Raw genomic sequence first — 21,573 nt, 5'->3', positions numbered from 1 at the left:
CACATTTTCCAATCGTAACAAATATTTTCACCTTGTTAGTGTCAGTTACAGATATTATTTTGTTTGAAATAGAGTGATTTTTACAAAGTATGATGTACAACATGCTAGTATCCAAGTTGGACTTTTTTTTTTATGAAACAAAGCAGGACCAACTCTTTAGTTTGGAATGGTGAATACTTTTGTAAAGTGCAGAGAAATCAATTGTTTTCATACTTATGTAAGATGAAAGTGTCTTAGATTATATGAACTCTAACAAAAAAAAGAATTTGGATTTTTTTTTAGGTATTCAATATGATTCATGCCACCTCTTGAATAAGTAGTTTCACAATAACTTTGAAGCCCTGCTTTGATTGCTGGTAAAATTGATGTTGCATGTAATTATTAAGGCAGAGGTTTTGTGGAGCACTAGGAAGACCCAGCAATATAACATTATTTATAAGGACACCTATGTAGTTTATGTGTCTAAAACAAGGAAAAAAGATCCAATCTTCATTCTTCAATCTTTGTTCAAATTTCAAAGTAACATAGAACAAACCTATGATGATCCAATATTTTTCCCCTGTGTAATTCCTTCCTCCAATAGGATCTTGTGGCTGACAACCAAACAAACATAATCTCGTCTTCCTATTGACTGCTAGAATTATCTTGCTGTTGTTTCTTAGGTCAAATATTTGAATCAAATTTAGAATAAAATATTTAAGAGTTTATTAATTTAGGAAGTTTTCTAGGCACACTTGCTCACAGTAAAAAAGCTTGTTCAAACTTTAAAGCCACTAAATAATTTGTATGTAAGAAGGCTTTAATAAAAGTCTATCCTAGGTAAACCCCCATCTGACCACTCATTGTGCATCTGATAACATTAATAACGAAAGCTTTCTCCACCAAATAGCTTAGAATGCTGAACTGTGAGTTAAACACAATCAATAAAGAAGAAACATGGACTAACTGACAAAAATTTATCCCTTCATAGCAGAAGCAAGTTTTATAGTTGTCATGGTGAAAACAAGAATTCTAATATGACGTGCTTCTTTCGCTTTGTAAACAACACTGTGATAAAATTCTTGATATATCTATACTTAGAGCAGACTCTGAGATGTACATAATAATGGCTGTTACAATATACTTCCCACATAAATCCACATGTATTGAAACCTATTTGCAAACCATTGCCGATTTTATTGTTTTAAAAATTGCAATTAAAAAAGATAAAATCAATTTTATTCTTATTCGGATGCATAATAAAAAGAAGTAATGCACACAAGAGCTCGGAGAAACCAACAAAATAAAAATAAAATAAAATTTCGCGAAAGTTTATTCATGTATTTGGCGCTATTAACGTCATTTTAAAACATGACGTCATACAAATGAAAATGCTAGAGTTGAAAGTTTTCTGTTACGTGAACCATTTAAATGTCGTTTACTATTGTATTAAAATTGATTCTCAAGGTAGGTTTTGTTTGATTTTCTATTCTATTGCATTATTCACATATTTACTGATTTCAGCAAGTCAACATGGCGGCTTCTTAGTTACGAAATGTCAACTTTGGATTTAACGGTAGCTTACGAGAAAAACATGTAAATCAAAATGGCAATTGTTGGTTTTGAGAATAAAACAAATTTTTTTTCGGCGGTTGTTCACGAAATAATCCATGCAAGCTACGGATTTATTAATGGTACACACAGCATACCCACCCTCGCTTCAGTTTTTTTAATGATCGTATTTGTCCTATTAGAATCGAGATAATTCATGGAAGCCATAGATTATGGGAAATTTACACATGGCCTGGGCTGTGATATTCGAATATTTTATCCCTCGCTCAGGATAAAATTCAAATATCACGGCCCAGGCCATGTGTAAATTTCCAATAATCTATGGCTTCCATGAATTATTTCTTAATTAAAAACAAGACATTTCATGTATACCACAATTATTTAATGCATCTTACTGCCATGTTACATGTACATATATGTATAAGCATATATGAAATATACATAATTCTTAGCTTTATATATACATATTTACAATATACATCTAGATAGAAAGATTGTTAAAAAAAATCATCATGAAATATAACAATAAGATTTTGTTGTCCACCATTACTACAATCCACTTGTCAACTTAATTACTAACATTTCACATTTGAAATTATTAAAAACCAACTAATCTTATTAACATTTTGCATTCCAGCAATATTGATAACAATAGTGTTCGGTTTCTTTTTTAAAGTAATTTCAATTTCTGTTCGCTCATTCAAATTGTGGACTGCAGCTTTATGTGTAACTAATTAATGCTAGGCTAGCATTTTATTTAACAAACATTAAACCAGTCTTCACGCTGAACTGCTAAATCTACAGGCCCGCAGCTCAATTTTGAAAATTTTTAGTTAGATTCTGTTGGCCTGTTGGCCTGTAGGTCTAATTTTTACAGGCCCCAGAGCAATTTTACTAGCCTGGACTGCCACTCGTTGTGAAGACTGTTAAACACACTGAATTATAATCAAAATTAATCATTTCTTTAAATTCCATTAAAAACTAAGTCTTAAGTTTTAACTGTAAAATGTTCACAGTGACTATTTGTAGAATTATTTAAAAGAGTGAATAGTATCTAGTGACAAATATTAAGAATAAAATGTTAATATACCACAATAAAATAACTATAGTATTACTAAAACAGGAAGAGGTACACAAATAAGACCATGTAATATTGTGAAATACATAAAACAAAAAGTTATCTACTCTAAAGTTTAAGAAGTGTTCATTAATTAGGATGATTACACATCCTACAGTAGTCATAAAATAGGATGTAAACAATATAACATTTAAAAGTTTTTATCACAGAATTGTTGTCATTTCAATAACAAATAAAATAACACTCCCATTTTATCAATATTGAGATAAAATAGAACAAATATATGCGACTGTCTGATTTATCTTTAATGTCACATTGTGTATGGAACATATGTAGTTTATTTACTTTTTTAATGTCGAATTGTGTATGGAACATATGTAGTTTATTTACCTTTTTAATGTCACATTGTGTATGGAACATATGTAGTTTATTTACTTTTTTCTTTTTTTAAGGTTGCTTAATCATGGTGTTTTTCTTTATCTTTACAAAGTCACTATCAAGAGAGCAGTAACTAAATATCGATAAAATGAAAATATGTCAGTCATTCATAAAAAATGTCAGTCACAGGGCTCTGGAACTATAATGTTACAAAATCATTTTAAAAGAAACAGAATTCATGTTTTTAGATTGATGCGACTCCATTTATACCACACTGATAGAGAACGTTTCTAATATAGAGGTGCAAAACTAAATAATATATTTGTTATATCACACATTTGGTATCTTTCGTCCCTCTTTTCTCAAAAGTTGTTTTGGGAGGTTCAAAATTTGGCATATATATACTTGACTCTCTTATCTCAAACACATTTTAAGTGGAAATTCTGAAGTGTTTGGACCCTCAACAGTATTAAGTACTGGTATACATATTTTATCCTTTTATCTATAATTTTTCGCTTGATTTACTGGTTCTAAAAGATTCGTTATAATGAGAGTCGACTTGCATTGGATAACTCATGTCCAATGATGACCCATAATTTGTGCCAAAGTGCATTGTTTGTTTCAAAACATGCATTATCATCTTCAGATGTGTTTTTTTCTCCTTATATTGATTGTCTTTGCCAGTAGTTATCATTTATCATACATTTCCTCTTTCAAATAAATTCATCCTGATATATAGTACATGAATACATACAATTTACATTCATAAAACGGTAGCACCAGTTCACATGTTTAAACGAAAACATGAAATATCATTAATAAACTGTTGACACAGAGATATATGTCTTTTAGTTATTAGTTTTGATAGTTAAATGCAAATATTGAAACTAAAATGGCAATATATTAAAATGTATACTATTAAAAACATTCTGTCATTGAAACATGACTGAAGGTGCAGGGCCAAATAACCTCTATGGAAAAGTTTGCCAATGCTAATAACAGTATACCAAATGCCATTGGCTAATCATAAGCTCAAACTAACTTGTAAAATATGCAAAAGTTTTAAAGTCAATGAACCATAATGATAGGAAACAAGTCCTGAATATATCTAAAATATTTGATGCTGGACATTTTGCAAAAAAAAAAAAATCTATTTGGTAATATACCTAATGCCCCTGAGGATGTTTCTTTACCATAACACGGGTATTCAAAAAAGTAATTGTAATTACATGTAATTAATTTCATAGTTAAAAGTAATTTAAAGTAATGTGTAATTGAGAATTATTTCAATTACATTTAATTGAAAGTAAGAAACTACATTGCCTTTTTTTTCATATACTGATGGCTTCTTTACAATTGCTTTCAAGTACATTGAAGATTTGTTTGGAAAGAATTAGCACAAATTCTTTAGAAAATATCACAGATGTATAAAATACTTAAGGCCTGAGGGCAGTAAACTTCTGAATACCAATGACAGAGACAATACGTAGCAGGCATTCTACAACTGCTCTATTGTATAGTGTATCCATCATTTTGAATATCTCAAAAACTGGATATTATCCATATTAAATTGAATAATTATTTTGAACTGATCACAACTGAATATAAAAATTTACCAATGAATGGTGTCAATTAAAAAAAACCATAAGCAACTATTACATAATAATGTTACAAATTCATGATCATTAGAAAGTCTTAAGTTATATATCTAAATTTAATATGTGTCTTAAAAACAAAGTTTAATTCAAATTACAACCTTAATATTAACCTCATTTTATAAAAGTTTTACTAGCATTACTATGACCATGTAAAATTCAATCATTGTAAGGTGCTTATTCTTCGCTTTTTGAAATCAAGACCTACAGTTAGAATATTTTATTATTTCTATTTCTACTATCATAGTGTTAAGCTTATGCTTTTATTTTTATTTTCTTCTCCATGTTCTTTTTTACATATTTTCTAAACGAGTCTTACCTCCAACACTAATTTGTACATCATGAATGGTTGATATTTACTGTAAATTCAGAAATTATTGTGAGTTTTAATTATTGCGAAAAATGCAACAGTTGTAAACGCAATAATTTAAACTCGCATTTTGAAATATTTTATATGAATTAAACAGGATTTTTCTTAAAATGATTAAAATTAAAATTGCATTTAAGTCTAAAATGTCAGAATTGCAATAATAAATGCACGAAATAATTTCTGAATTTACAGTACTTGATTTTAAGGATGACTGGATCTTGGTTAAAGAATTCTGTTACAATTGATGTCTTGTTTTTTTATAACCTTACATGGTTTCCTATGAGATAAATAGATTTTGGTGTTATTCTTACATGACTTTTATCAAAGAATGATTTTTGTTTATGGTTATGTAAAAACCTCATAGGTCATCAGCAACTTTATGATAATGGTAGCAAACACGACAGAGCAGTACATTGATGTTTATCTGTAACTGTTTTGTTATGTATGTAAGGAATATTTAAAAAAAATATGGCTATTGGTGTCAAAAGCACTTTGCGTGAAAACTAATACAATTCATATAAGTTCTATAAAATCCTATTTCATACATATTAGTTAACCTTGTCCATTTTTTTCTGGCCACCAATATGTTATTTCTACAACAACCACAAAAGTATTCAATAAAATAATTATGTTAAAACTTAAGTTATTTAAGTATTAACTACAAGACTGTGTAAAATGTTCTAAGGATAAAACTGTTAGATATCTCAATATCCATAAAACATGGTCAGCAGAAAATATCTGAAAAAGAAAAGCACTTATTACATACCGCATAAGGTAAATAACTGTTTTACTTTTTCATTTTAAAATTAAGATATGTCAGGACAACACAAATATTATAAATGACACAAATATTCATAAACTGAATGTGATTTGGTTGAAGAACATTGAAGTTTTGAAATGAATTTTAATTTGCATACTAAGTTTAACCTTTGATCTTTTCATAGACAAATAAGGCAACCATTAAAGGGAATTCACTTGAAAAGAGTGACAATCTTGAATATAGAACCTCTGAATTAATTCACCTAGCACTTTTCATCTTTAAGGGCAGTGTAACTGTAGAATGTTACTTTTAAATGGTTTAAAGTAATCAGCCTCAGCTTTTTTTTAGGAATAAGTGTGAACAATCTGTTGAAGCAAAGAGAGTCATAGATTTGAGAAGTTGGCAGCTTTTGTTCTTCTAATATATTCTCTAGTCATAGATAACTTACTTTTAATCTTCCAACATCACCGATATAGGATAATGAGGTTCCTACACTGTATAACTGTAAAGCCTGGAAAGACAATTAAACAACTTAATTTTTACAGTAAATTCAATCAGAAATTATTGCATAAATCAAATAGGGTTATAATTGCAATAATTTAAACTCGCATTTTGAAATTTTTTACATGAATTGAACAGGTTTTTTTTTTAAATCGCAAAAATTAAAACTACATTTTATTCTAAAATGACAAAATCGCTATAATAAATTCACCCAATATTTTCTGAACTTACAGTAATAACTAATCTATTTTGTATTACAATATTTTTTCTTTCACTGACAATAAATCTCTGTTTACCAGATTTGAATACTTATTCTAAGTTTCCAAAAACAAAATAATTGATTTAAGTAACCTATTTTGGAAAAAAAACAAAAACAGCTAAGAATAATGTAAAATATAGAAATATATTCTTACAATCATTTGATAAGTTTTAAAATTTTGGACCAGAATCAAATTGTTTTGTCCAATTCATTTAGTTAAACTAGATCTTTTCTTTTTAGGACCAATTTTAGGTTACAACCTTCTTTTTTTTTACAAAATTAACAATTTTGTTTTTGTTAATTGAAGACCAGAATTGCAAATCAGATTGGAAACATTTTTTGGAGGACCAATTTTAGGATACATTTTACAATTATTTTTTTAAAATACAAGACCAGAATTGCAAATGAGATTCCAAATATGGTCACTTTCATGTAAAAGTACTTACAGACAGTTTCACTCGGAATAAAGAGTGAAAATGAGATTCTAGGCTGTTAATAAACATGGTCACCTCCTCACTGCTAAATTCTGATCCTTTATCATCATGGATTCTACAAGTAAAAACAAAATTATATTAACTAGCTCATGTAGAGCATGTGTAGATTCAGAAAGTATGCAAACAATGCAACTGGATGAGTATCTCAATAATAAGAAATTCCATTCTCATATTTGATGCAAGTAGCTGTATGAAGCTGTTTCTGAAAATTCTGAAATTGCAATAATTTATCTCAAAATTTTGGATGGTCTTGTCAAAAAAACAATCATAAAGCAATGAATCTCCAGTACAGTCGATTTCACTTAATTGCATACTTTTTTCCTGCACAAAACCATTTCCCATTCATCTAATGTTAAATTGTACAGTTATATGCATAGCCCCACAAGTGGCATTTCGGTTAATTGCATAGAAAATAATCGCCAGCTAGATATGCTTAGTTAAAACTGACGAGATTTTTGACCGGAAACAGCAATTTGGTAAGTATATTTTTCTTGAATGTCCTCGAGGTCATAAAAATGTCAATCAGCTGATTGTTGTAAAACACAACCATTCTATGATCTTCTATCTCAAAAGGTGTTAATTATTGATTGTATTTCAAACATTGTTCATAGATTACATTTTATGTGTATTTTTAAAACAATAACGCCTGCTAATTATCGATCATTATCCAATGTGCAATCTCATAATTTGGCTAGGGGTGATATACATTTATGTTAAATATTACAGGTCATTTATCTATGGTTGAAGAATTTCATAAATCAATCTTTCATTTTTAATATTTTTGAAAAGAACATTAACTTAAAATTATTATATTTTCTCAGTTTCAACACTCGTGTCCAGCAAATAACCTGTTCAGGACCCGACCCGACCCCATTACCTGTTAACTGCTTTGCATATGCGAAACTAACGAGGTTAAAGTAACAATGTTACATCACTGTGCAATCGGTAAATACTGCACATTAAAGGCAGTTCATTACACATTTATTGTATCAAATGATTATAAACTGTGTAGCATTGTTCAACAGTTTGTTTTAATCAAAGCGTAACAATGTAATTTGAACATCCGGGTCATAGAAACAAATCTATTTTTAGAACAATTTTATTTTCGTATCTCAGGTAAAGGAAAAGTCGGCACATAAATAAACTGAAACTTCATGTGTTTATAAACTTTATTGAAAGAATAAACAATGAAATAAAATGCATGACACTAGACAAATAACTTTTATTAGAATAAATAATCATTTAATATGTTGTAAGTGGATTATGGACGTTCATCTTTCTTCAGGATTTCCTTTACTGATCTGCACTACCGATGTTATTTGACTCGGTATTTTGGCATTTCGGAAATAAGCATACTCCGCTTTATTGCATAATTTCGTCTGACAAATAGGCTATGCAAATAACCGGAATGTACTGTATTTACAAAGAATTAGGCTATTCAGAAGGATTTGCAATTTCTATATATCAGTTGATAAACTTGGGTGAAAGAAATTTAAACCTATAGTTATTAATATCTGTGTCATTTGGTCTCTTATGAAGAGTTGTCTCATTGGCAATCATACCACATTTTCTTTTTTATAATCAAAGAATGTTTCATAAAGATAATTTAGACTAATTAGATAACTTCATACCTATCCCATAAGTCTTTAACATCAGTAGACTCTATTGTAAATGTTATTTTATCAATCCCTTTACAATCTGTAGGAGTTTTGTACAACAGTTCAACAGGTTTACTTTTATGAACTGAAAAATAAAGATAAAACTGTGATGTTGAGCAATGTCAAAATATGTGTTACATGTGCCATTTATTTAATACTTGACAGTTATTTACTGAGGTACAAACTTTAAACACTGCAAATAGTAACTGATGTTCTAATGCAACTTACCCGTAATTGTCAATCTAATTGAAATACTATTTCCTTTTCCACAGATCAAACACATCTGATGTACTTTCCGTTTTTGAACTTGTTGGGATCCAAACTCATTCCAAAGGTTTGTCAAAACTTCATTGTTTGACAAACTATTGGGACAGATAGTAGAAATGAACATAAACAGATACTTGCAGGTCAAGTGTTTCTTCTTCTAACAATAGTATGCTTTACAAATCTATTCAATATTTATAGGTTTCAATGAAATTCATATATTTATTTTAATGGTTATTAAATAATTGTCCAAATGTATGCACAAGGTAAGTTTCATATCTTCACAGTGTAAACACACATTCTATTTCAACTGTTACTTTCATCAATAAGATTATTCCTTGTGCTGGTCAAAGTAGAAAATGAAAACCAATGCAAATACATGACCAAAGGGAAGTAATTCATAATTTAAACTGCATGCTTTATTTTAATATCTATCTCTTCATACCTGGTTCAGTAGTTGTGCCACTCCACATGGCAACCATCCAGGCAAGATCATGAGCAGAAAATATCATGGGTGTGATAACACAGTCAAAATGACTCTGAAAGAAAAAATATTTGAAAAAAAATCATACTAGAAAAATTACTCATCTAAGAGATTATATGCTAGCCTTTACTGTGAAAAATGTGATAGACCTATTACCTACAGTATTGAAGAAACTCACCTATTCATAACAAGAGTGCACATGCTGAAATGTCCTGCCTTCTTTACTTATCATTGATATTATGTTGATAGTCCTTAATATAAAGCTTTATTAATACTGTCACATAAACTTAACATTAAAGGGACACTAGCTGTCAAATTCATGTTCACCGATTCTAATTAAATACCCATATTTGATTTATAACAGTGTAAAACATTTATCCAAACTATTAAAAGTCTAAATAAAACAATAAACAAGGCACAGGCATGAAAATATGTAGCTTCGTTTTGTGTGTATTTGAGTCTAGACGCCATATAATTATTTATCGAGTTGACCTCTATAGTCATCTGATGACCATAAAGCTATGTATACATGAACATAGATATAAATAGATTAAGCAAACAGTGATGTTGAATTATTCTAGGTCTATTGAATTTCATATTACACATAAAAAATAAATGTTTATCATCGTTTTTACTTGTATTAGAATGTTTATTTGTGGATCGAATCAGTCAATCAAATGATTTACATTTGTTTCACTTTCAATGTTGACATTCTCTTCCTTTAAATAACTTTACACATACAATTCACATGTTATCCATCTCAAGCTAAGGGGTTAAGTTCACATGAATACGGATTCAATGAGGTCGAATTATTCACTTGCAAGTGAATAAGTCATAATCAATGTTTTTTTTGCTAATTTGACAAAATTGAACCTTATTGGCTACTAAAAAGAAATTATTATTTAACTATTTGTATTTCATTACTGATTGAGCCAAACAAAATGATATATTAGGTTTTTCATATATCTTGTAGCTAGTGCCCCTTTAACCAAGAAAACTAAACATTGACCAATGAACCATGTAAATGAGGTCAAGGTCAGATTAACCATGCCAGACAGACTTGTACAGCTAACAATTCTTCCTTACAACAAATATAGTTGACCTATTGCTTATAAATTAAGAAAAACAGACCAAAACACAAATACTTAACACTTAGCAATGAACCGTAAAATTGAGGTCAAGGTCAAATAAAACCTGCACGACTGACCTATAGATCATAAAATAGTTCTATACACCAAATATAGTATTAGAAAAATAAACCAAAACACAAAATCTTAACTATGATCACTGAACCATGAAAATGAGGTCAAGGTCAGATGACACCTGCAAATTGGCCATGTACACCTTACAATCATTCCATACACCAAATATAAAAGACCTATTGCATACAGTATCTGAGATATGGACATTGGACATGTGACTGCCGGAAAGTTCTCAACATGAGGCATCTATATAAAAAGTATGAAGCATCCAGGGTCTTCCACCTTCCAAAAATATAAAGCTTTTTTAAAGAAGTTAGCTAATGACGCCGCCGGATCACTATCCCTATGTCAAGCTTTCTGCAACTGAAGTCGCAGGCTCAACAAAAACTTAACAGGCTCTGACTTTATCACCAATTTCAACATAAGATAGTTATCTTAGATTTGAAACATACTATCTTTTACACACTACAATGTATATATGTTTGCTTAAAACTGCATGAACAAGGGGAGATAATTAGGCTGTTTGAATTACCTGCATCCAAGTAATCAGTCCATCAGTTAGAGATACAAGGCCTTTTACCATTAGCAAAGGATAATATGCAAACTTGTCCCGTAACTTAGGCTCGACAGGATTATGTTCCATTTCAACACTACACAATAAACATGTTAAAAGAACAGTTTCATCACCAAAACCTGAAACAGAGGAAACAACTTCATCTTATATATGCATTCATTAAACAAAAAATATATACAATAAAATCTGTTGATATTTTTCAGAACAAACTTTTCAAATTGAATGCAAAGAAATAAAACATTAACATAAGATCATCGTAGCTGTTTGCTAATTATCCAGTGACAAATATTTCATTCATATTAAAACTGGCATTTTTTTAATAATAAACAAGAATGTGTCCCCAGTACACGAATGCCCCACTCGCACTATCATTTTCTATGTTCAGTGGACCGTGAAATTGGGGTAAACCATCTAATTTGGCATTAAAATTAAAAAGATCATATCATAGGGAACATGTATACTAAGTTTGAAGTCGATTGGACTTCAACTTCATCAAGAACTACCTTGACCAAAAACTTTAACCTGAAGCGGGACAGACGGACGGACGGACTGACAGACCAGAAAACATAATGCCCCTCTACTATCGTAGGTGGGGCATAAAAATAAATTGCATCAAATACTATTGCTTTTTTTTTTATCCTCAACCCCCTTTAGGCTTTAATTAATAGAAATGAGTTAAAATTATATATGGATATGAAGTGAGCTTGTAAAAAGATTTTGCGACACAAAAAACTACCTCTATTTTGTTATGCCCTTAAAGAATTTTTAACTTGCTTTGGGAGCAGCACTGGATTTTTTTTGGAACATTAAGGACATTTAATGCAAAATTGCTTCAATCCAAGATTTCCTTGTCATGGTATGTCTAATCATTTCTCCTTGTCAACTTACAAGAGAGAAATCGTTTTCCCTTGATGCTTTTTTTTAAATAATATATGCCTATAAATATATATATATATATATATAAATACCTCCACGATTTCGTCCTTTGATCAAAATCTGGACAGCTTCTTTGTCAGCTAAAAATATAATTATTAATAAGAGATGTACAGGCAAATGTATTTATTTGAAACTCATTTTAGATTGGGTATCCAGAATATGTCAAAATGACAGAATAAAGTGTCCACAAAAATTAATAAATTCAAAAGACTAAACATTTTACATAAAAGATACCTTTTCCTAATCAGTTAACTGGTTAAAATTGAACATTGTTTTGCTTTTAAGACTGATAAAATATGTAATTTGTTAATGTTGTTATTGTTCTCTGCTGTCTATTCATGTTTTATATTAATATGTAATGTGTTGTTCATTTTACCATAGCATGTCTATGCTTTTGCAATAAAGATTCATTCATTCAATGTCAAGTGGTATCAACACATCTATGATAAGTATCGCATGACTAACCTGCTGAGACACGAAGTCCTTTATAAGTACTAATGTAAGCTTTACTGGATGTGGCATTATCTATAAATAAACCTTTCTGTCTTTCCTGCAAAAAAAACCAATTAGAAGTTAAAAATAATTCACACAAAATTTAATTTGATTCCCAAAAGTTTTATGAGTGTATTAAAGAATTGAATGCTTCTTTTTGTAAATTTATTGGGGTGTAAAAGCGTTGACCAAAGTCCATTTTGTATGAAGCGCGGAAGCGCTTCATTCTAAAAATGTGTGCACGGTCAACGCTTTTACAACCCTATAAAGTTACAAAAAGAAGCATTCAATACTTATAATTACATTTTTTAGCTATGATCATGAAAACACGAATTTTATATATTTTTTTATTTAATTCGACTGTGCACTTTATTGTTGGACCATGTGTTATCATGAATGAAAAGTTGTATTGAGCAATGCAACTTTTACGGAATAACACGTGTTGTGCAGTTAGCCAATCAGAATAAAGTATTATAATGAAACATACATCTAATGTAATTATGAAGATATGTTTGGCAGGCACTTAAAATTAATTAGATGTGTCGAAACAACACAAATGGCCAACAGGCAAAATAATTTGGAGACATTTTGGATAGGCTGCTTTTTTTGTAGCAGATAGGCAGTGAAAAAACTATGTGAATCAAGTTTTTTATCCTTCTTTGAACTTTTGATGTCGTCCCTAAGGCCTTAGCTTTCAGAAACTGGGTATTCTTAGGTCATTTCAACTCATTTGTAATTTTTTTTTTTAGCTAAGGACCAATCTGATGAGTCAAACACTTTTAACATTTTTTACATACTGTGGATTCATTTAATTTCGTTGGTATCAATTTTCATGGATTGAGGAAAACTTGCATTTTCATGGACATTTGATTTCATGGTTTAGCAATCTCTGTATACAAAGCCTAATTAATATTTGTAATTAGTTGAACATTTTATTTCGTGGTTTACCTGTACCCAAGAAACCCACGAAAATTGGTATCCAACAAAGAAAAACGAATCCACAGTATGTTCTTATCAAGTTGTTCTTCCCCGTCCTTCACCTACTTATGTTAGGAGAGGTTAAAGCACTGGTACACATATTTAATCCCACCATATTTGTATGTGATTGTCTCTAGACAAGAACCTGTAAAACAGTGGTTATCATTGGTTGATGTCTGCCACACATCTTTTTTCTGCTCATTATTGGCAACTTTATTTCATAGATAACATAAATTAGCCATAGCAAAAAATATCAGACTATATCAATACTAAAATATAATATTACCGCTTCTATATGTGCTGATAATTGACTACTGTACTTCTTCAGTTGAGATGATTCTGTGTTGAATTTATACAGGGGCGTCATCTTAAATAACTTCCATGACTTATTTGTTAAACCTATAAATAAATAAGGACATGTATAATAGCAGAATATTTACGTATACTAAAAACATAATATATATATAAATATGTAAAAAGATATGGTATGATTGCCAATGAGACAACTCTCTAAAAGAGACAAAATAACACAGAAATTAACAACTATAGGTCACCATACAGGCTTGAACATCAAGCAAAGCCAATACTGTATCATCAGCTATAACGAGCAGTGTAATTCAGTCTTCACGCTAAACAGCAGCCCAGGCTTGTAAAATTGCTCTCGGGCCTGTAAAAATCATATCTACAGGCCAACAGAATTTAACTAAATAATTTCAAAAGTTGAAGACTGGTAATTGGTGGACATAACTTATTGAATACAGGGACAACACCTCATCTTTAATATTGTACAGTCAAACTTTTATAATACCAACAGGATAAGTGCCTCTTCTTTTTACAGAAGACCATAAAAAGTCTCTTTTTTCTACTGAGGGAAAAGCTGAAATGAACTGTGGAGGAAAAGTCACTAACTTCTTGAACACTTAACCTCTATGAGGCACTTTAAATTGCTGCAAATAACTTATGCAATATTCTTACAAAAAAGTTCTGATTCATATTTGATGTAATACACAATGATAATCTGTACCTTTAAGATTACTTTCATGTTCCTCATCAGTTTCAACAGCTGATCTTCTGTCCCTTGGCCTGCTTTTTTCAGCTGTTCCATTTGAAAGTATTTCATGATTTTTACCTACAATAAAGTGAATATATATGTTTTATATAAACTCTGAAAATATTTTCTGCAAAAATACTTAAGGAATGACTGTAATATTTTTTCTGTCTATGAAGAAATAACATAAAAAATGTGGTGCACACTGAATAACGCGTGTAGTGGGTTACTTAACAGTGTGCACCACATTTTTTATGTTATTTGGAATAGACAGAAAAAATATTACAGTTATTTCTTATAATTTAATTCTATTCTAAATTCCATTTTAAACCGTAGAAAACCATGAAAAAACGTTGATGACGTCACGGTCACATGACTAAATTATGTCTTTGGACTCATAACAAAATAACGTCAGCCAATCAGAAGACGGGTTACATCCAAAATTAAATTATTCGAGAATAATAAATTTTATAATAAACTTAAGGGTTCAACATGAACTTGTCTATTCTGTCTTAGGGCAAGACAAATACTTTTCAAAAGAGCTGAAATCATTTGCCCAAATTATTAGTGTCTCAGAAACCCCAAAGATGGATTATAATATATTGATATGAAAAACATATGCTGCATGTCACCTTATATGCACTAAAATTTACAAAGCATACATTTATATCTGGGGTTTTAATTTTTCTTTTGTGTTTATTTTCTCTATTCTATATTTTGTCATTATATATCATTAAGAATTAATAATAATCATTGTAATAAATTATTTGTAATTATACTGCTCTCTTGGGGCGTCCTTGCAATTGATTGACAATACAAATATTGTATTGTATTGCATCTTTTCAATTTGTTTCAATTTCAATTTTGGGATCAGTTATCATTGAAAATATAAATTGTGACTTGGATGGAGAGTTGTCTCATTGGCACTAATACCTCATCTTCTTATATATCTATTATACTATTCATATTGATAATTTCTATTTCAGCCGTCATCAATTGAATATGTAGACAGTGGATAATCAAATCATATTCATATAAGTTTATATCAATCATATCCCTGAAAAGAAAGCTGAGAAAATGGCTGGTATTAAACTATTTATACCTTTTAACTGTCTACTTTTAGGAGTTCGGCCATATGGAGTGAATCTTCTTGAGCTTCTTCTAGAGGCTGTGTTGGAGAATAACTGCTTCCTACTAGACAAAGAAGGAGTACAATTGTCCACTTCATCCTGACCTCTCATTATCTTCTACTCCTGGAACATTACCTATAAAACACATTAAATACATTCTCATTCATTTCATATATTTAGGCCTAATTTGTTAGTTTACAGATTATTCAAAAGATAAAGTAGGGTCAGTTGGTCGGAAAAAGAAAGAAAAAATATGTGAAAAAATATATTTCACCTTACTAACAATATGTTTGATATGATATTTTGTCATCATTTCTAAAATTCTAGTTCCATGAAATATAATTATATTATTTCTCAGCTGTTATAAACATCAAATGCATGCCATCGTCATACAATTTTAAAAAAGGGGGAGGGTTATGTCCATCAACAAATAGGAGTTAGGTCCGTCATTTCACAAACAAGAAAAAACAGATCCATCTTGCTTTTAATCAATTTCAGTAAACTTGGTGAATAATAATCTTCAAGTATGAAAAGTGAAAAACTTTTAATAAATAAACAGTGCAAACACATCCTACGTAAATAAGCTTTACAATTCATGTCAAAACGCAATGGACCCGTCCACTGGAAAGACGAGGATATCGGATTCATCAGTTGTCATGCGTTATCATTTTTTTTTATTATCTATGACACAAGAAAATTCCAAATTGTCAATTGATCTGAATATTAATTACTTGTAAATGTTTTTGTTAGGGTAGGAGGGATTAAAAATTCTTAAGCAGGGTTTCCGCTGGCGGCATTTGCGAAAAAATAATAAATGTGGCAATTAAAATTCATCATTTGCGAAAGATTTTGGCGAAAGAAGTATGTATAACAATATATTTTCTTTCATCTTGTTTGTTTACTTTTTTTCGGGTTTCTCGGTCTTTATCTGATCAGACAATACTCGTAATTCACCTTGAACTCGTTAGTATTTTGACAGAAAATCAATAATCAGCTGATTGCATATTATAGCAATCCACAACAAAGGACTAACTAATAAAGGTGTTGATTGTATTGTTTAACAAAATGATATGGTTAAATGGTGTCCTTCATATGTCACACAAAGAATTTATTAACCACTTTGGGGCGCACGTGTTCGAATCAAATTTTTGACGTCGCCTCTCTTTTTATTGATAGTCCAGAAAAGAAAAACTGTTGTTATGACGAAAGATGTCCAAAAGCAAGAAAAATCTCTGATTAAAAACGTTTTTCTTTGTGTTTGATATAGATGAGGGATCAGTTTCAAGTGATAAAAGCTTTTGTTTTGTTGTAAAAAACACGTCTTAGTACAAAAGGGCACATATTTTTCTTTTGAAGAAACTTTCCCAAAGAACTGTACATCTTTTTTATATTATATTGTCAAAACATGTCCAAGAATTTTGTTATATTCCAGGACTTATATCTTCTTTATTATCTAAAGTAAGTGGCCCCCTCTTTTAGAAAATTTGTTCAAAATGTAATGAATGTTCCCCATTTTAAGTTATAAAAAAGTTCTTCGTTTTAAAAGTAAATGTTTAAGGTTTATTCATTACAATGTAGACTCTTAGATAAATTTGAAAAAATATTCATAGGCAACAATGAGGCAACATCATCTAATTTAGGGTGGAAGGGGTAAAAAAAGGAAAATTTTAAAAGAAAAATATATTTATGTTACTTGGCGAAAAAAAATATTAAAGTGGCGAAAAATATATTGTTTTGGCTAACAATGGCTAAAGAGGTGGAGAAAAAAATAATAGATCCGAGGGAAACCCTGCTTAAGGGTTCCAGGGAACCCAGTGTGTCACCTTCTTTTGCTGAAATCGAAGGCTGAAACAATTCAGTTATTTGAACACAAGTTTTTTAAGCTTAAGTAATTGCAGGAATTTATCACTATTTTGTGCATTTTTCCTTTGATCTTTTTAGATGATAATTTTGCATATCTGATAATCATGCTACTCGCTTGAGATGGACAATTATCGCTAGAAACTAAGGAGGCATGTGGAGTTGCTAATGAAATTGACAACATCGTCATAGGTTATATAGCGATAAACAGATTATCATTGGTCATCTCAACTCAATTGCTTTTCTCGTTTTGCCGTACCAGCTCAAAGGAGAAAACAATCTTGTTCAGATGATAAAAGATAATCTACAGTATAATTATCTAACATCATTGATCAATCAACAGTTTCTATATTTCATGATATATTAGGCATGAGGATGGAATATTACAGATCAGCTGAATTATCTATTGTGGAGAATCTTACAAATTAATGTACATGTAGGCTGCAGTCACAGAAATAAGTATTATAAGAACATCTAAACCAGTGACAACTCTACAACAGATTTATCCATCGGATCACCAGAAAACAAATTCTGTATATATAATTTGTCTAAATAACAGCCCAACAATGTTAGATCTTTAAATTTTTTGGAGGCAATTTTTTGTTCTTCCCTGGATTGGATTCAAACTCATGCTACCAAGACATTGAGGCACTAAATCGCCTTGCACAATGTCTGGCACGCTAGACTATGCAACCACCTAGGCTAGGAAAAAAATCAAGCTTCCTGTGGCCAGTTGTTACTTTCCTCATCAGTTTTTATCTAGAGTCAGTCTTCACGCTGAACCACAGGCCCAGCAACCCAGGCTTGTAAAATTGCTTCCTGGCCTGTAAAGATCATATGATATACAAAACACCAGTATCTAACCAAAATGTTCCAAAATTTGAGCTCTGGGGCCTGTAGATTTAAAAGTTTATTGTGAAACTGTATATTTTCGTAACACAATATGAATTGTATTATATATGTTTATAAATTTTATTACAATATATGAGGTGGATAGTAAAAAAATGTGCCGTTGACGTAACAAATATTTAAACATTTAGTTTACAGATGATAAATGCTATATAAAACAATTATGTTGATTGGTATTTTTCATGACTATAATTCGCATAATTTAGCCATAATTGACAGAGACATACACTGCAGAGAAGCAGCAAATGCCAATTTTAAAGTCTTATTTGAGATCTAGAGCTTAACCAATTAAAAAAAAAAGCAGCTTATTCAAATTTTTTTTCATCATGTTTTTTAATTCCCACATTTGTGCAGAACGCAGAAATATACTTCCTTCTTCCGGTCTTGTTGTCAGGAGACTTTGAGTAGTCTAGCCAGGGCTCACACTACTTCAGAATTATAGGGAGAAGTGACTTCTCTTTTTAAAACTGATAGGGAGAAGTGGTGAGATTTTAAAGAGAAGTGCTCATTCGCGTGGTGCGCTACAATGTCTGGATTTTATTATAGTATAAAAGGCAGGGCTCACGCTACCAGGCGACTTGGGCGAAGAAGTCGCCTTTCCGACCGTCACATCGCTTTCCCCAACCCCCAAAAGCGAAAACAAGTCTCCCTGTTCTTGACGATACTCGCTTTCAGTCGCTTTTGTCATCGGACATTTTCAATTTTTACCAAGTTGATGAAACATCAATTTTTTATTGATAATTAAAGAAATTCAGACACAAACGATTCATTATCTTTAGAAAAGAGGTTGAAGCATTGTCTTTGCAGTATGTAGCAGGTTATTTGATAAAAATACAACTTTTTATCACTTCGTGCATTTCCGCAAGTTCCGGTGCCTGTTACTCGAAAACGTTCATCAACCTAAATTTCGGTAGCAAAATAAGTTTGTTACTTCATTTAAACGTGATAAAGTTTGCCTCCAGTAAATGTTAATCCATTTATTGCATTAAAAACGTCATATTCCTTTCCAAATAACTTGTCAAACATCGTTTATTTTTGTAAATTTTCTTTCATTCGTCCGCCATTGACCGATTTCTAAACTACAAATCTCAACCGGACCAGCTATGACCGAAATCCGTACTTTTACAATAATTACTACGGACACACGGATGGAACAGCTGACAGAAGAATATTGATCCCAAAGGGGGAAATTACGCATTCCACATGCATTAAGAGACTTTTGGTTACATCTAATTGATTGGTGTATATAAATCAGAGATGCAACTAATCATCGGACCCGTCGGACCTAAGGGGCAGAATTTATGCAGGTCCGGCAAAACTCGTAGCTGTGCAGGACCTGATGGCCGGCAATATTTAAGTCCGCTTGGGTCCGCCAAAACTGAAATCCCCGTCGGCCCCGGCAGAGTATTTTGTTTATAAAATTGCGATCATCTTTAATAAAAGTAAATGTCCTGTTCCCCCGCATTTTCTAACTCCGGGAACCAGTATTTCCGCCCAGTAATAGTCTTTCGTACCTTGTCCATCTCGTCCCGAACAATTCTCCGTATTTCCGTCATGTTTTTTGTTTTAGAAATTCGCTCTCTAGGAAGGAGGTCTATTAAGCATAGTTGATAAGTTCAGGAAATATGTCATGGCCGATAAAATTTGTAAGTGGGTCGAAACCCGGTAAAAGACCAAACCAGTCACCTATTCAAGTTGATAAAGCTTAACGTTTGTTCAATAGCATAATTTCATTTGATTTTTGAGTGAAAATATGGGTCTGGCAGAAATTTGATGGGTCTGGCAAAACTTGGTAGCCTTTAGGCCCCATTGTCTGACAGGAAAAAAAAACTGTTTTCATCTCTGATAAATCCCTATATTTTTTATGGATTTTTTTAAACTATTGATTAAAGTTGCTTAACTCTGAGATTATTATATACTAATATCAATATATTAAGCCCAGCTTAATAATTTTTATATTTTTTATGAGAAACACTGAATTTCATACACAAGATTCTGGCTTCAGACCCCATGCCAAAAAAAATTTGACCTTGCTACGCTCAGCAAATATATTTGGCCTCACTATTAAAAGAGGCTAGTTATGGCCCTGAAATCTTTGCCTATGATATGAATTAACGTTACCTGATGCATTGGGTTTCTTTATTTTTAATACATTGTCATTGAAGAGGGGGGATAGGACCTTTATCGGGACTCCGGGATCGGGTGTTTTTAAGCTCGGGATTTCGGGATTGACCCTTTCGGGATCCGGGAATAGTTTTTTTCGGATTTCGGGACATCGGGATTTACTTTATTTAAATTCGGGACCTCGGGAATTCGTTTTTTTAAGTCTGGGATTTCGGGATCAGGACCCCTCTTATCCCCCCTCATTGAACATGACGTCATAACTTAAATAACGCTATAAGTAAAATCCCTAACAACAGACTCAAAATCGGAAACCTTATGTTATTTCCGTTTCTTTTGTTTAACAAATATTTCAGTTACAAAAAAAATAATTCATACAGACTTCGTCCCCATTCACAGGTATTGCCTGCCTCTTATCATAATAACACCATTTTTAAAATTTGTTATGAAGTACAAATATATTTATGCCATCATAGACATAATCACATATTCTGTGCATGCAACAGTTCCTCATATCGAACCATATGAAGCTGATGGTGTGTATCTGAGGAATATACAGGAGACTCTGTTCAGTATGACCCAAAGTATTTAATTTCGTATCAAAACAACTCCCCCTTTTAAAAAAAAAAATGAACAAAAAGTATATTTTCTGTCTTAGGGCTTTTGGTTACAGTCCTGGCTCTGTTTGTTTTACATGTTTTAAATGAACTTAGTGTGTGTTAGAAATCAATTTTGATTACGTTAAAAACTCATACAAGATCTATCAATAAATTCTGTTGACATTCCTTCGGTCGGTCGTTCGAAAAAAGCGCCATGGGCAGAATAAGTGTCAGTAACTTCTGATTGGTTAAATTTACGTTATACCCTACTT

General features: G+C 31.1%; 1 protein-coding gene across 2 annotated transcripts; it reads right to left on the bottom strand.

Annotated features, from left to right (window-relative positions):
* Positions 1-4,923: 4,923 nt before the first annotated feature.
* Positions 4,924-21,571, bottom strand: LOC139525383 (centromere protein L-like). Of its 2 annotated transcripts, none has more exons than XM_071320688.1 (12): positions 21,458-21,571; positions 15,785-15,947; positions 14,659-14,763; positions 13,921-14,033; positions 12,630-12,714; positions 12,197-12,244; positions 11,187-11,347; positions 9,414-9,507; positions 8,678-8,789; positions 6,999-7,101; positions 6,241-6,303; positions 4,924-5,770 (listed from the first exon to the last, which is right to left on the bottom strand). In XM_071320688.1, exons 2-12 carry the CDS (start codon positions 15,921-15,923, stop codon positions 5,687-5,689), a joined length of 1,107 nt encoding a protein of 368 aa, XP_071176789.1. In that variant the 5' UTR covers positions 15,924-15,947; positions 21,458-21,571; the 3' UTR covers positions 4,924-5,686. The 2 variants fall into 2 exon arrangements, with proteins under 2 accessions (XP_071176789.1, XP_071176790.1); XM_071320689.1 differs by having other exon boundaries at positions 21,443-21,461.
* Positions 21,572-21,573: the final 2 nt, after the last annotated feature.

This window comes from Mytilus edulis, chromosome 5, assembly GCF_963676685.1.
Source record: "Mytilus edulis chromosome 5, xbMytEdul2.2, whole genome shotgun sequence".
Classification (NCBI taxonomy): Eukaryota; Metazoa; Mollusca; class Bivalvia; order Mytilida; family Mytilidae; genus Mytilus; species Mytilus edulis.
The sequence above is the reverse complement of the archived record's forward strand: the minus strand, read 5'-3'. Positions and strand labels throughout refer to the sequence as shown.

Bases quoted from the DNA above. Each gene is read 5' to 3' on its own strand.
- LOC139525383 (XM_071320688.1), bottom strand. From the start codon at position 15,923: ATGAGAGGTCAGGATGAAGTGGACAATTGTACTCCTTCTTTGTCTAGT. The intron at 14,764-15,784 runs GTATAAATAGTT...ACTTTATTGTAG, and splicing joins TAAAAGTAGACAGTTAAAAG to GTAAAAATCATGAAATACTT. The intron at 6,304-6,998 runs GTAAGTACTTTT...TTGTCTTTCCAG, and splicing joins TATTCCGAGTGAAACTGTCT to GCTTTACAGTTATACAGTGT.